This window comes from Amia ocellicauda, chromosome 11, assembly GCF_036373705.1.
Source record: "Amia ocellicauda isolate fAmiCal2 chromosome 11, fAmiCal2.hap1, whole genome shotgun sequence".
In the NCBI taxonomy this organism is placed as follows: domain Eukaryota; kingdom Metazoa; phylum Chordata; class Actinopteri; order Amiiformes; family Amiidae; genus Amia; species Amia ocellicauda.
The window spans coordinates 17,225,871-17,241,045 of NC_089860.1; the positions used below are offsets into that span (position 1 = coordinate 17,225,871).

Below are 15,175 nucleotides of genomic sequence, written 5' to 3' on the forward strand. Positions count from 1 at the left end.
AAAGTAAATGCTCTAAACGTTTCCAAAGATTAAGAAAGATTGATATGTATCCACTGTTCGTGTTTCCTTACACTCACACAAACAATACTACAACTACAACTAAAAACAATGTTGAAATGAGTTTTTAAAATAAAAGATAAAATTTCTAAGAAAACATTCACAAATACAATCTTCATTGAAAACGTACACCAAAACAAAATAGCACGTCTGACACAAAGGACTACACCCATACAAAACCGTTGTAGTAAAACATGATGAGGATATTTTTTGTTATCCTAAATAATATTCAAGGTTTCAGTTACAAATGTATGTATCGAGAACATGTATGAACACATTAAATTAAATCTGATCCTGCTTTGCTTGGATATTGCATTGGAATCTAAATGCAAAAAAGGGTAACACTTTACAATAATGGACATTAATTCCTCATGAATTCCGATAGTATGTGAAGAGATGTGTGTGTGTGTGATCCACTTCATTTAATAAAAATAAATTTCATAGGAATAAGAGTCTTTAAAACATTATGAATTCACATGCTTGGATTACAAATTAATTTCATCTGAGGTCACAAGAATTACATCATGTATTCATGTGTTTTTCCTGTGTTGTACTATTGGAATTCATGAGGAATTAATGCCCATTATTGTAAAGTGTTACCCCAAAAAAGTATATATATATATATATATATATATATATATATATATATATATAGTTTTCAAATATTATGTTTCCTATCGTGTATTCATTGGAGATACATGCCCTAGCGCTCACTGTATGGAGAGGGAGTGAAAATAAGAAATACTGTATGAAAAGAAGTAATATAGCAAGCAAATCAAATAAATAATAATAATACAATAATACAGTATACACAGTACTACATTAAAAACGTACACTCACCTCTGCCGACTGATCGGTTTTCTCTAAGGGATTCTTCTTATCCATATGAGGCATTGTCTCTGTATCAACGCTCACAAGGTTTTGACTGACAGGTCTGATGTATCTGTATTCACTCTTCCCAGAATCTGTGGTCATGCACACCTCATAGTTATAGACGTGCTGTAGAGTTCCTGTAGCGCCAACGTCTGCGTAAAGGGGCGGATAATACGCGCTGGGAATAACAGGGAGATTCCCATTGGATTTATAGAACAGACGAGACTGTCTCCATCTGTAGACCTTCACTGACACCAACACTATGACAGACACAATAAAGAGAAAGGACACCACAGCCAGAGACAAAACTAAATAGAAAGTCAGGCTGTCGTTGTAGTCCTTGTCGTGCGTAAAGTCGCTGAACTCCGAGAGCACTTCTGGGAAGCTGTCCGCCACCGCCACGTTCACATTGACTGTAGCTGAGCGAGAGGGCTGCCCATTGTCCTCCACCACCACAACCAGCCTTTGTTTCACAGCATCTTTATCAGACACCTGCCGTGAAGTGCGGATCTCTCCATTCTGTGAGCCCACTTCAAACAGCGCCCTGTCTGTGGCTTTGAGCAGTTTATATGAGAGCCAGGCATTCTGTCCAGAGTCCGCATCCACAGCCACCACTTTAGTGACGAGATAGCCAACATCTGCTGAACGAGCCACCATTTCAGCCACCAGAGAGACCCCGCTCTGCACTGGATAGAGGATCTGAGGGGAATTGTCGTTCTGGTCCTCTATAATTATATTTAATGTGATGTTACTGGTCAGTGGCGGTGATCCCCCATCTTGAGCTCTGACGTTAATTGTGAAATGTTTGATGAACTCGAAATCCAACGAGCGCACCGCATAAATCACCCCAGTGTCAGAGTTGACGGAAATGTATGCTGACACAGGTGTTCCGTTTATTTCTGTTCCGCTAAGAGAGTATGAGACTCGTGCATTTTGATTCCAATCAGAGTCACTCGCTTTCACAGTAAAAATTGAGAGCCCAGGGGAATTGTTTTCCATCACATGCGCGTTGTATGGCTTATTTTCAAAAACAGGAGCGTTATCATTTACATCCGATATTTTTACTGTTAATACCTGACTGCTAGAAAGAGGGGGCGTCCCTTTGTCTGTGGCAGTAATTGTGATATTATACTCTGAAACCTCTTCTCGATCCAATATTCCTTCTGTCACTAAGCTATAATAGTTTGTCAATGAAGATTTCAACGTGAAAGGAACATCTTGGTGAATTGAACACCTAACCTCGCCGTTTTCTCCTGAGTCAACATCTTGAATGTTAATCATAGCAATAACAGTTCCGGGTTTTGCGTCTTCGCGGACTGGACTCGAGAAAGACATCATAATGATCGTGGGGACATTGTCATTTATATCAATAATTTCTATTAACACTTTACACGAATCTGTGAAACCACCGTAATCTTTGGCTTGCACTGTTATTTGATAGACCTTAGATTTTTCAAAGTCTATTTGACCGACTACTTCGATTTCCCCACTGTGGGGATTTATCTCAAATAGTTCGTTTACTTGATCAGTGATCTGTGTGAGCGAGTAGGTGATTTGCGCATTAGATCCCTCGTCTGTATCAATTGCCTTAACTGCTGTGACTAAAGTACCGTGCGGTGAATTCTCAGTGACAGTTGCCTTATAAACTGGTTGCGTAAAAACTGGAGCATTATCGTTGGCATCCAGTACAACAATGTGGATGTTAACTGTGCCGGATCTTTGAGGACTCCCACTATCTAAAGCAGTCAGAATTAAATAGTGTTCATCTGCCTTTTCTCTGTCTAATGGAGTTTCTAGCATCATATCCACAGCTGTGCTACCATCAGGCAGGCTGTGCAGCTTTAACACAAAATTATCGGTGGGCTTCAGACTGTAGCTTTGGACAGAATTAACACCAACATCTGGGTCAACCGCGCGGTCTAAAAACAAGCGCGCTCCGGGCAGAGCCGACTCACTCATTTCTAACGTAATTTCATTTTTGGGAAAATGGGGAGCATTGTCATTAATATCCTGCACTTCCACGGTAACACGATGCAATTCCATCGGATTATCGAGAATAACCTCAAAACTGAAGCTGCAGGGGCTGACTTGTCCGCATAGCGATTCTCTGTCTATCTTTTCTTTCACAACCAGGGTCCCTTTATCCGTGTTCAGCTCTATATATTGGGTGCTGCCACCCGTAAATATACGTCCTCGCCCATTAATCAACCTTTTAATATCTATCCCCAAATCATTGGCAATATTTCCTACAAACGACCCTGCAACCATTTCTTCTGGAACAGAATAGCGAATGTGCCCGGCCACTACCCCAGCAGCATACACACAAACAATGAAGAGGTGTACTTGCCATTTCGTGCTCCAGTCTATCTCTTTCAAGGCGACATCGCGCTTAATCATTCTCATTATTTGGATTTTAAACGGTAAAAAACAAATATTGGCACCAATCTCTGTTGTCCGAATTTGTACTGCTTTGTAATTTTATTTTCCTTGGGATTTTCCTTTGTATGAAAGAGATCAAGACGCCGTATCCGCATTTTACGCTTTGTGGTCCAAGCACTGCGTGTACAATGCAAGCTGCTCCCCGCGTCAGTTTTATGCAGAGCAATGCTATGGGAGGTTCTTCTGGATATATACTTGGAAAAAACCACCTCGTTGATCAACAGCGGCACTTTGAGTGCAATTCAAGAACTACATAGCATATTTAAAATGTAAACAAGTGTAAGGTAAAGGATACAAATAGAAGTAAATAAAACATACTACTACTACTACTACTACTACTACTACTACTACTACTACTAATAATAATAATAATAATAATAATAATAATAATAATAATAATAATAATAATACTATAACTTTGTTTTCTTACACTATATTTAAATTAAAACGATTGCGATAATATTAAGAAGCAATAAGGATTTAATGTGAAGCTTGCAAACCTATATGCTTACACAGTGTTGCTAACAATCAAATTGACCTGCAAACAGCTTTGTCCACCATTGTTAAATATTTGTGAAAAGCGAAACACCAAGACAACATCAAGGAAACCACAAGAGAAACACACCGACATGTGGGCTATGACACTGAGTACTGAACATACACCATAACTCCTGTGCAAAAAGGAAAGGGTGAAGTAAGGAACTGTAAGAGCGAGCATCATGTTTAACGTCACTAATGAACCACAACCGATTGTTGAAAACAATTGCGCATGTACAGAAGTAACCCAACACAAACAAATATTAATACTACTACAACTACTACTAATAATACAAAAATAGATTCAATTAACACTGTGCAAGAGAATTACACAAACACTGTAAAACATAAAACATGAATTATTTGTTTACATAACTAAAGCAAACTACTTTGCAATCTGCAGAAACCACTGTTTATGGTTACGTTTACATACTACCTAAAATTAAATTACAATAAAGAAATAAAGAAATACATTATTATTATAATTAATTATACTAATGAAAAATATGAGTATTTTTAATAATAATATCATCAGACAATGAGAGTTTACACGACGTTAGCAATAAGCGCTCACCTCCTCTGAAGAGCTCTCTACAGGGGTCATCTGCCCGTGCGGCATCGTCTCTGTACCACTGGGGTCAACATTGACCAGGTTTTGACTGACAGGTCTGATGTATCTGTATTCACTCTTCCCAGAGTCAGTGGTCATGCACACCTCATAGTTATAGACGTGCTGTAGAGTTCCTGTAGCGCCAACGTCTGCGTAACGGGGCGGATAATACGCGCTGGGAATAACAGGGAGATTCCCATTGGATTTATAGAACAGACGAGACTGTCTCCATCTGTAGACCTTCACTGACACCAACACTATGACAGACACAATAAAGAGAAAGGACACCACAGCCAGAGACAAAACTAAATAGAAAGTCAGGCTGTCATTGTAGTCCTTGTCGTGCGTAAAGTCGCTGAACTCCGAGAGCACTTCTGGGAAGCTGTCCGCCACCGCCACGTTCACATTGACTGTAGCTGAGCGAGAGGGCTGCCCATTGTCCTCCACCACCACAACCAGCCTTTGTTTCACAGCATCTTTATCAGACACCTGCCGTGAAGTGCGGATCTCTCCATTCTGTGAGCCCACTTCAAACAGCGCCCTGTCTGTGGCTTTGAGCAGTTTATATGAGAGCCAGGCATTCTGTCCAGAGTCCGCATCCACAGCCACCACTTTAGTGACGAGATAGCCAACATCTGCTGAACGAGCCACCATTTCAGCCACCAGAGAGACCCCGCTCTGCACCGGATAGAGGATCTGAGGGGAATTGTCGTTCTGGTCCTGCACAAATATGCAAACAGTCACATTGCTGCTAAGAGGTGGAGAGCCTCCATCTTGAGCTTTAACGTGAAAGTTTAATTGTTTAATGTGTTCATAGTCAAAGGAGCGCACTGCATATATCACTCCTGTCTCTGAATTGACAGAAATGTAGGACGACATTGTAACTTCACTGATCCTGGAATCTTCAAGCAAATAAGAGATGCGAGCGTTTTGCTGCCAGTCTGCGTCAGTGGCGCTAAGTGTAAATATTGAAATGCCAGGAGAGTTATTTTCTGCTATATTTGCAGTATATGTGTTCTTTTCAAAAACGGGTGGGTTGTCATTGACGTCGGATATTTTCAATGTAATGGTATGGTTACTTGACAGGGAAGGTATGCCTTCGTCCCTGGCAATAATAGTAATATTGTATTCGAACACATCTTCCCTGTCAAATGTGGTTTCTGTTATTAAGCTGTAGAAATTTTGTGACGATGGTTTGATGTTAAATGGGAGGTTTTGGCTAATGGAGCAATGCACTTGACTGTTTTTACCCGAGTCCAAGTCTTCTACATTTATCATTCCTATTACAGTACCAGGAAGCGAATTTTCAGGAATTGGGCTAGAAAATGAGAGTATATTTATTTGAGGTGAGTTGTCATTTACGTCAATAACCTCAATGATCAACTTACATGAGTCTGTAAGGTCGCCATGGTCTTTTGCTTGTATATTGAATTGATAATGTTTTGCTCTCTCGAAATCGACCTCTCCTACAACTTTGATTTCTCCAGAATTCGGGTCTAAATGGAATATGTCACTTCCCTTGTCTGCGTTTTGGGTAAATGAGTATGTAAGAATACCATTTAAACCTTTATCTGCGTCTGTTGCGTTTACGCTGGTGACCCGAGTTCCCGCTGGTGAATTTTCTAAAACGCTAGCTTTGTAAACTGCTTGGCTGAAAACAGGCGCATTGTCATTTGCATCCAGCACTACTACATGTATTTTCACAGTGCCCGATCTCTGTGGGTTTCCACCATCAACCGCAGTAAGCAATAACATAATCTCTTCGTTTCTTTCTCTGTCTAAGGTTGATTGCAGCATCATCTCAACATATTTACTACCATCGGGTTGGGTGTGCAATTTTGAAATAAAATTGTCTGTAGGCTTGAGAAAGTAGCTTTGGATTGCATTAACGCCAACATCAGGGTCGAGTGCGCTGTCCAATATGAATCGCGCTCCTTGTACGGACGATTCACTAATTTTTAATTGTATTTCATTTTTGGGAAACATGGGAGCATTATCATTAATATCCAGTATTTCCACAGTCACACGGTGTAGCTCCATTGGATTTTCGAGAACAATCTGGAAACTTAAACTGCACGGAGATATCTGTGCGCACAATTGCTCCCTGTCTATTCTCTCTTTAACAACCAATGTCCCTTTATCCGTATTGAGCTCCATGTACTCTCTGCTGCCCGCAGCGAAGATACGAGCCCTTCCGGAGGTCAGTCTCGTTAAATCTAAATTCAGATCTTCCGCAACATTACCGACAATCGAGCCCTTTGCCATTTCCTCAGGGATGGAATAGCGAACCTGTCCATAGACGGCGTGGTTACAAAATAAACAGACAAAGAGTAACCGTACTTGCCATTGCATTGTCCGCCGGGGCTTTCTCCAGTCGATGAACAAAATATATTCCATATTATTCGGGTTGCGAATACGAGGGTTGTTTGTATTATATCCACAGATGGTTATATTTATTTAAAATATTGTTTCACAAGCGATGAGGAAAATCCAAAGGCGAGTAGTCTATATTTTTCACCTTGTTCTCCCTGCACCACAGACCGTGAACTGCTTACTGCGTCTGTGTTTTTCAGAAGATATATATATATGGGAGGGCCTGATGAATTTATACTGTCGAGACATCTCCTCCTTGATCAACAGCGGCACTTAGAGATAAAACATGGGTACTGTGCAAGCACTATTTTCTCTTTCATGTTCAGTGCCTTATATATCTATACTGTACATACGAAATATTCTTCAGTTATGTTTGTAACAAGAGCAACAATAATCATTATAATAATTATCATTATCATTATTATTATATATACCTTGAAAAAATAAACAAGCTTTAATGTCAGGAACATGCAGGGGATGCAGGTATTTAATTAGTTGGATTAAATTACACATTTGAATTTACTCAATGGAGAGTAAAACTTACAAGGAAAATGACATTTCCATCTTAATTTAGGCATAAACCTATTATTGAAGTTATTATTGTCATCTTTATTATTGTTATTATTGCTATTGCTAGTGCTATTATTATTATTATTATTATTATTATTATTATTATTATTATTATAATCAATAATAATAAGTTATATACATACTATGCTGCCTTACCAAGACAAGAGGGCAAGGAACGGACATACTGAAATACTTGACAAACTTATTTTGATGATATGTTGCTATGCATTATTGACTTTGTGACGTTGTGTAAAATTATGACATAATTGCTATACCAGCTAAAGTACATTTAAGTAAAGTAAATACACATTAAAAAAATAAACACTACAAGTAAATCGTGAATATTAAAGATACCATATTATTTAATTTAGCATTATGCACAGTAAGACATCACGTGAACATATCTTATATAATACTGAGTAAATAATATGCGGATACATTAAGGAAATGTCATACATTAACAGATATATTAGATCACCTGTACAGCATAAAAAAGCATACAACCGTCATGACCGTCATAGGAGAGCAATTGCATTAGTTCGCTGTTCACCAGCATGGTGCTGAAATTGGCACAGGACTGTGCGCCCCCTGCAGCGAAACGAACTGCTGGAACGCTGCTGTGCTGGAATGAATGGAACTAATCACCTCACCTCACAGGAAACTGTGTCCGAAACATCTACAAAATTAGATTGACGTTAAATCTGAAACCCATTATTGGACCATGTGCTAAAATTTCACAATGCTATTTCCAGATTTTATATTTATGGAACTTAATTACCGAAAAGCTCTAAAATTATATATTACTCCCATTTCTTCTTTCTTGTTTCCTATTTTTTCTATTATGAATCCATCACGCAAACCAACCCAAGACGCTGTTCAATTTAAAGTCCAACCAAAATAACTATCTCACTTACTTACTTAAATAATAACAGTCATAAACACAATCATCGTCATCATCCTCATCATCTGTCATTTTAGGAAGGCTTATACTATTTCAGACATGCTATTAAACAATATATTCGTTTTCAAACTTAAGAGAAAAAATATGAAACATATTAGAAAGCAATGCTCACCTCTGTTAAGTTGCTATCCTTCGGCAGGTGTGGAATTGTCTGTGTGCCACTGGGGTCAAGAGATACCAGACTTTCACTGCAGGGTCTGGCCTGCTTGAACTCACTCTTTCTCAAGCTTGTGTTCATGCACACCTCATAGTTATAGACGTGCTGTAGAGTTCCTGTAGCGCCAACGTCTGCGTAACGGGGCGGATAATACGCGCTGGGAATAACAGGGAGATTCCCATTGGATTTATAGAACAGACGAGACTGTCTCCATCTGTAGACCTTCACTGACACCAACACTATGACAGACACAATAAAGAGAAAGGACACCACAGCCAGAGACAAAACTAAATAGAAAGTCAGGCTGTCATTGTAGTCCTTGTCGTGCGTAAAGTCGCTGAACTCCGAGAGCACTTCTGGGAAGCTGTCCGCCACCGCCACGTTCACATTGACTGTAGCTGAGCGAGAGGGCTGCCCATTGTCCTCCACCACCACAACCAGCCTTTGTTTCACAGCATCTTTATCAGACACCTGCCGTGAAGTGCGGATCTCTCCATTCTGTGAGCCCACTTCAAACAGCGCCCTGTCTGTCGCTTTGAGCAGTTTATATGAGAGCCAGGCATTCTGTCCAGAGTCCGCATCCACAGCCACCACTTTAGTGACGAGATAGCCAACATCTGCTGAACGAGCCACCATTTCAGCCACCAGAGAGACCCCGCTCTGCACCGGATAGAGGATCTGAGGGGAATTGTCGTTCTGGTCCTGGATATGTATGTTAACAGTCACGTTACTGCTCAGCGGTGGAGAGCCTCCGTCCTGAGCTATAATATTTATTTTAATTGCTTTGATATGCTCATAATCAAAGGAGCGCACGGCATAAATTACACCACTTTCGGAGTTAACAGATATATAAGACGATGCAGCTGCTCCATTCACCTGAGCGTCATCGAGAAGATACGACACACGAGCATTGTGGCAGCAGTCAGAGTCCAAGGCTTTAACAGACGCTATAGACAGTCCAGGAGAGTTATTTTCAATCACATTCGCACTATATGACTTCTGCTCGAATACAGGAGGGTTGTCGTTAACATCAGAAATTTTCAAGAGTATTGTCTTGTTGCTGGACAGAGGGGGGGAGCCCTCGTCTGTCGCAGTCAGTGTAATGTTATACTCTGAAACCATTTCCCTGTCTAACTTATCTTCAGTTAATAATGTGTAATAATTAGTTATAGAAGACTTTATTATAAATGGAAGATTTTTGCTGATGGAACATTTTACCTGTCCGTTTTCTCCCGAATCTAAGTCTTTAATGTTAATAACAGCCACTGTAGTGCCAGGCAGGGAATCCTCGGAAATAGGACTCGAGAATGAAGTTAAAGATATTGTTGGGACATTATCATTTACATCTAAAATCTCAATTATCACTTTACAGGAATCTGTTAAGCCACCGTGGTCTTTGGCTTGTATGTTTATCTCATAATTTGCAGCTTTCTCGAAATCTAAGTTTTCTAGCACAGAAATTTCGCCAGTGCTTGCATCCAATTCAAACAGTCTAGCGTCATTTTCCGTGGTGTGCCGGAAAACATAGTTTACCTGCCCATATGAGCCTGTATCTGCGTCAGTTGCACTAACTTTGGTCACCACGGTTCCCTTTAATGCATTCTCCCGCAGAGTAGCTCTATACCGTTTCTGTGTGAAAACAGGGGCATTGTCATTGGCATCAAGTACAATAACGTGCACTGTCATCGCGCCAGACTTCTGTGGGTTCCCTCCATCGACAGCTGTCAAAATCAAAGACAGCTCAGCTTGGCTTTCTCGATCTAAGGGGTTCTGCAGCATCATTTCTACCTGCTTACTTCCATCTGGACTAGTGTCCAGTTTTAAAACGAAGTGATCCGTAGGTTTCAAGGTGTAACTCTGAATGGTATTAACCCCCACATCAGGATCCAAAGCGCTGTCCAGCAGGAAGCGCGCTCCCTGCAGAGCAGATTCGCTCATTTCCACGATCATTTCATCTTTCGGGAAGGTTGGGGCATGATCGTTAACATCCACAATTTCAACCGTCACTCGGTACAATTCGATTGGGTTTTCCAGAATAACCTCAAAACTGAAAGTGCACGGAGAAGCCTGTCTGCAGAGCAGCTCCCGGTCTATCCTTTCATTCACAACCAGAATCCCTTTGTCTGAATTGAGCTCCACATACTGACTGCTGTCTCCAGCAATGACTCGAGCTCGGCCGCTTTTCAGCCTCTTAATATCTAGTCCCAAATCCACCGCAATATTACCGACCATCGAGCCCTTCGCCATTTCCTCTGGTATCGAATATCTCACCTGTCCATAAACTACATTAGATACCGAAAATGAGACAAGCAACATACATACGTGCCACTGGACAGCGCCGTTTATCTTGACGAAGGCCATTGCATTTAATCCACAGGGCAGATTTAATTCGTACAAATGTCAGCGATACGTTACTAAACACACAGCGATTGCAGATAGTTGTTGTCTTCAATTATCCCCCGTTTTACAGTTTGAAGAATATAATCCAATAAATGTCGAGTTTCTGTATTCAAGGACTGCGTTGTAATCCGCATCCTATTCACAATGTGAGCGTCTCATTCTGTTTGCCTTTTAAAGCACAAATATGGGAGGTCCTGCTGCGATTTACATTGGATAAAATCGCGCCCTTGATCAACAGCGGCACTCAGAGTCCAATAAGAAAATCACAAGCAGAGCCCATACAGCGCCCATGTACAGGTAATAAACACATACATACATACATACATACATACATACATACATACATACATACATACACAAAGTCTTGACAAGACGTGAGAAATATAAACACAACAGATCTATCATCGCCTCTCTTACTACCTGTACATACAGACACAGAGTTATTATACTGAAAATGCATATTGCCAAAAGGTACAATTTAAATAAAATGATATGACACGAAACCAATACAAATATGGCAACAATGTAGAGAGACAATAATACTAATCAATAAAAGCCCCAGGAGCAAATTAAAAGTGAAAATTGCAACAGTGGAAGAAAACTCTTTTGATTTGACAGGATTATTCTTTCTTTCCCAGCCGGATGAAGGCCTCCTTAAACTGAACAGTTTGCTGATATTGAAAAACACTTACAGATTGTAGCTGCACAATTATTCTCATTCTTATTCTTTGGGGTAAGCAAGCAATTTCTTCAAATACAGGTTTGAGTAACCAATCAGAATTCACCTGCCACGATATAGTGTGTGCCATTGTACTCAACATGAATTGAGACGATCATACTAATTTCCTTGCTTATTTGGAGAAAAACAGGAAACAAGTAACAAACACTTGATACCAGCATAGGATAGCAGTGGAACATTGCAACCTATATATTTCAAAATAATTACCAACCATAAGTAAAAATACATTATTATTATTATTATTATTATTGATAACAATAATAATAATAATAATAATAATAATAATAATAATAATAATAATAATAATAATAATAATAATAATAATACGATTAAGTAAAACAGTATAAAACTGTCAGCATATATACAACTACTAATTAAAATCGCTTACCTGTTCAATAGCTTCACCGTTTACAGTCTCCTTTTGAACATGACGCAACGTCTCTGTACCACTGGGGTCAACATTGACCAGGTTTTGACTGACAGGTCTGATGTATCTGTATTCACTCTTCCCAGAGTCAGTGGTCATGCACACCTCATAGTTATAGACGTGCTGTAGAGTTCCTGTAGCGCCAACGTCTGCGTAACGGGGCGGATAATACGCGCTGGGAATAACAGGGAGATTCCCATTGGATTTATAGAACAGACGAGACTGTCTCCATCTGTAGACCTTCACTGACACCAACACTATGACAGACACAATAAAGAGAAAGGACACCACAGCCAGAGACAAAACTAAATAGAAAGTCAGGCTGTCATTGTAGTCCTTGTCGTGCGTAAAGTCGCTGAACTCCGAGAGCACTTCTGGGAAGCTGTCCGCCACCGCCACGTTCACATTGACTGTAGCTGAGCGAGAGGGCTGCCCATTGTCCTCCACCACCACAACCAGCCTTTGTTTCACAGCATCTTTATCAGACACCTGCCGTGAAGTGCGGATCTCTCCATTCTGTGAGCCCACTTCAAACAGCGCCCTGTCTGTCGCTTTGAGCAGTTTATATGAGAGCCAGGCATTCTGTCCAGAGTCCGCATCCACAGCCACCACTTTAGTGACGAGATAGCCAACATCTGCTGAACGAGCCACCATTTCAGCCACCAGAGAGACCCCGCTCTGCACCGGATAGAGGATCTGAGGGGAATTGTCGTTCTGGTCCTGGATATGTATGTTAACAGTCACGTTACTGCTCAGCGGTGGAGAGCCTCCGTCCTGAGCTATAATATTTATTTTAATTGCTTTGATATGCTCATAATCAAAGGAGCGCACGGCATAAATTACACCACTTTCGGAGTTAACAGATATATAAGACGATGCAGCTGCTCCATTCACCTGAGCGTCATCGAGAAGATACGACACACGAGCATTGTGGCAGCAGTCAGAGTCCAAGGCTTTAACAGACGCTATAGACAGTCCAGGAGAGTTATTTTCAATCACATTCGCACTATATGACTTCTGCTCGAATACAGGAGGGTTGTCGTTAACATCAGAAATTTTCAAGAGTATTGTCTTGTTGCTGGACAGAGGGGGGGAGCCCTCGTCTGTCGCAGTCAGTGTAATGTTATACTCTGAAACCATTTCCCTGTCTAACTTATCTTCAGTTAATAATGTGTAATAATTAGTTATAGAAGACTTTATTATAAATGGAAGATTTTTGCTGATGGAACATTTTACCTGTCCGTTTTCTCCCGAATCTAAGTCTTTAATGTTAATAACAGCCACTGTAGTGCCAGGCAGGGAATCCTCGGAAATAGGACTCGAGAATGAAGTTAAAGATATTGTTGGGACATTATCATTTACATCTACAATCTCAATTATCACTTTACAGGAATCTGTTAAGCCACCGTGGTCTTTGGCTTGTATGTTTATCTCATAATTTGCAGCTTTCTCGAAATCTAAGTTTTCTAACACAGAAATTTCGCCAGTGCTTGCATCCAATTCAAACAGTCTAGCGTCATTTTCCGTGGTTTGCCGGAAAAGATAAGTCACCTTCCCGTTTGAACCTTTATCTGCGTCAGTTGCACTAACTTTGGTCACCACGGTTCCCTTTAAAGCATTCTCCAGTACAGTAGCTCTGTAAAGTTTCTGCGAAAAAACAGGGGCATTGTCATTGGCATCAAGTACAATAACGTGCACTGTCATCGCGCCAGACTTCTGTGGGTTCCCTCCATCGACAGCTGTCAAAATCAAAGACAGCTCCTCTTCCTTCTCTCGATCTAAGGGGTTCTGCAGCATCATTTCTAAATATTTACTTCCATCTGGACGAGCCTCGAGTTTTAAAACGAAGTGATCCGTAGGTTTCAAGGTGTAACTCTGAATGGTATTAACCCCCACATCAGGATCCAAAGCGCTGTCCAGCAGGAAGCGCGCTCCCTGCAGAGCAGATTCGCTCATTTCCACGATCATTTCATCTTTCGGGAAGGTTGGGGCATGATCGTTAACATCCACAATTTCAACCGTCACTCGGTACAATTCGATTGGGTTTTCCAGAATAACCTCAAAACTGAAAGTGCACGGAGAAGCCTGTCTGCAGAGCAGCTCCCGGTCTATCCTTTCATTCACAACCAGAATCCCTTTGTCTGAATTGAGCTCCACATACTGACTGCTGTCTCCAGCAATGACTCGAGCTCGGCCGCTTTTCAGCCTCTTAATATCTAGTCCCAAATCCACCGCAATATTACCGACCATCGAGCCCTTCGCCATTTCCTCTGGTATCGAATATCTCACCTGTCCATAAACTACATTAGATACCGAAAATGAGACAAGCAACATACATACGTGCCACTGGACAGCGCCGTTTATCTTGACGAAGGCCATTGCATTTAATCCACAGGGCAGATTTAATTCGTACAAATGTCAGCGATACGTTACTAAACACACAGCGATTGCAGATAGTTGTTGTCTTCAATTATCCCCCGTTTTACAGTTTGAAGAATATAATCCAATAAATGTCGAGTTTCTGTATTCAAGGACTGCGTTGTAATCCGCATCCTATTCACAATGTGAGCGTCTCATTCTGTTTGCCTTTTAAAGCACAAATATGGGAGGTCCTGCTGCGATTTACATTGGATAAAATCGCGCCCTTGATCAACAGCGGCACTCAGAGTCCAATAAGAAAATCACAAGCAGAGCCCATACAGCGCCCATGTACAGGTAATAAACACATACATACATACATACATACATACATACATACATACATACATACACAAAGTCTTGACAAGACGTGAGAAATATAAACACAACAGATCTATCATCGCCTCTCTTACTACCTGTACATACAGACACAGAGTTATTATACTGAAAATGCATATTGCCAAAAGGTACAATTTAAATAAAATGATATGACACGAAACCAATACAAATATGGCAACAATGTAGAGAGACAATAATACTAATCAATAAAAGCCCCAGGAGCAAATTAAAAGTGAAAATTGCAACAGTGGAAGAAAACTCTTTTGATTTGACAG

General features: G+C 40.6%; 3 protein-coding genes across 15 annotated transcripts in view; all 3 read right to left on the reverse strand.

Annotated features, from left to right (window-relative positions):
- The window catches only part of LOC136763037 (protocadherin gamma-C5), a 211,261-nt gene that overhangs the window by 92,287 nt on the left and 103,799 nt on the right, over positions 1–15,175 (reverse strand). Inside the window, exon 1 of one of the 13 annotated variants that reach the window (XM_066716733.1) lies at positions 12,105–14,799. The exons of 11 other annotated variants lie outside the window; for them this stretch is intronic. In XM_066716733.1, the coding sequence (XP_066572830.1) occupies positions 12,105–14,522 (2,418 nt within the window). In that variant the 5' untranslated portion in view covers positions 14,523–14,799. Of the gene's footprint in view, positions 1–897; positions 3,531–12,104; positions 14,800–15,175 lie in introns of those variants that run through there. One more of the 13 variants, XM_066716728.1, reaches the window with a different exon arrangement.
- LOC136763043 (protocadherin beta-16-like) lies at positions 3,908–7,063 on the reverse strand. Its single transcript, XM_066716742.1, has one exon. It carries the CDS (start codon positions 6,911–6,913, stop codon positions 4,463–4,465), a length of 2,451 nt encoding a protein of 816 aa, XP_066572839.1. The 5' UTR covers positions 6,914–7,063; the 3' UTR covers positions 3,908–4,462.
- On the reverse strand, positions 8,515–11,372 carry LOC136763466 (protocadherin gamma-A11-like). The gene has a single exon (XM_066717510.1). It carries the CDS (start codon positions 10,936–10,938, stop codon positions 8,515–8,517), a length of 2,424 nt encoding a protein of 807 aa, XP_066573607.1. The 5' UTR covers positions 10,939–11,372.

Bases quoted from the DNA above. Each gene is read 5' to 3' on its own strand.
- LOC136763043 (XM_066716742.1), bottom strand. From the start codon at position 6,913: ATGGAATATATTTTGTTCATCGACTGGAGAAAGCCCCGGCGGACAATG.
- LOC136763466 (XM_066717510.1), bottom strand. From the start codon at position 10,938: ATGGCCTTCGTCAAGATAAACGGCGCTGTCCAGTGGCACGTATGTATG.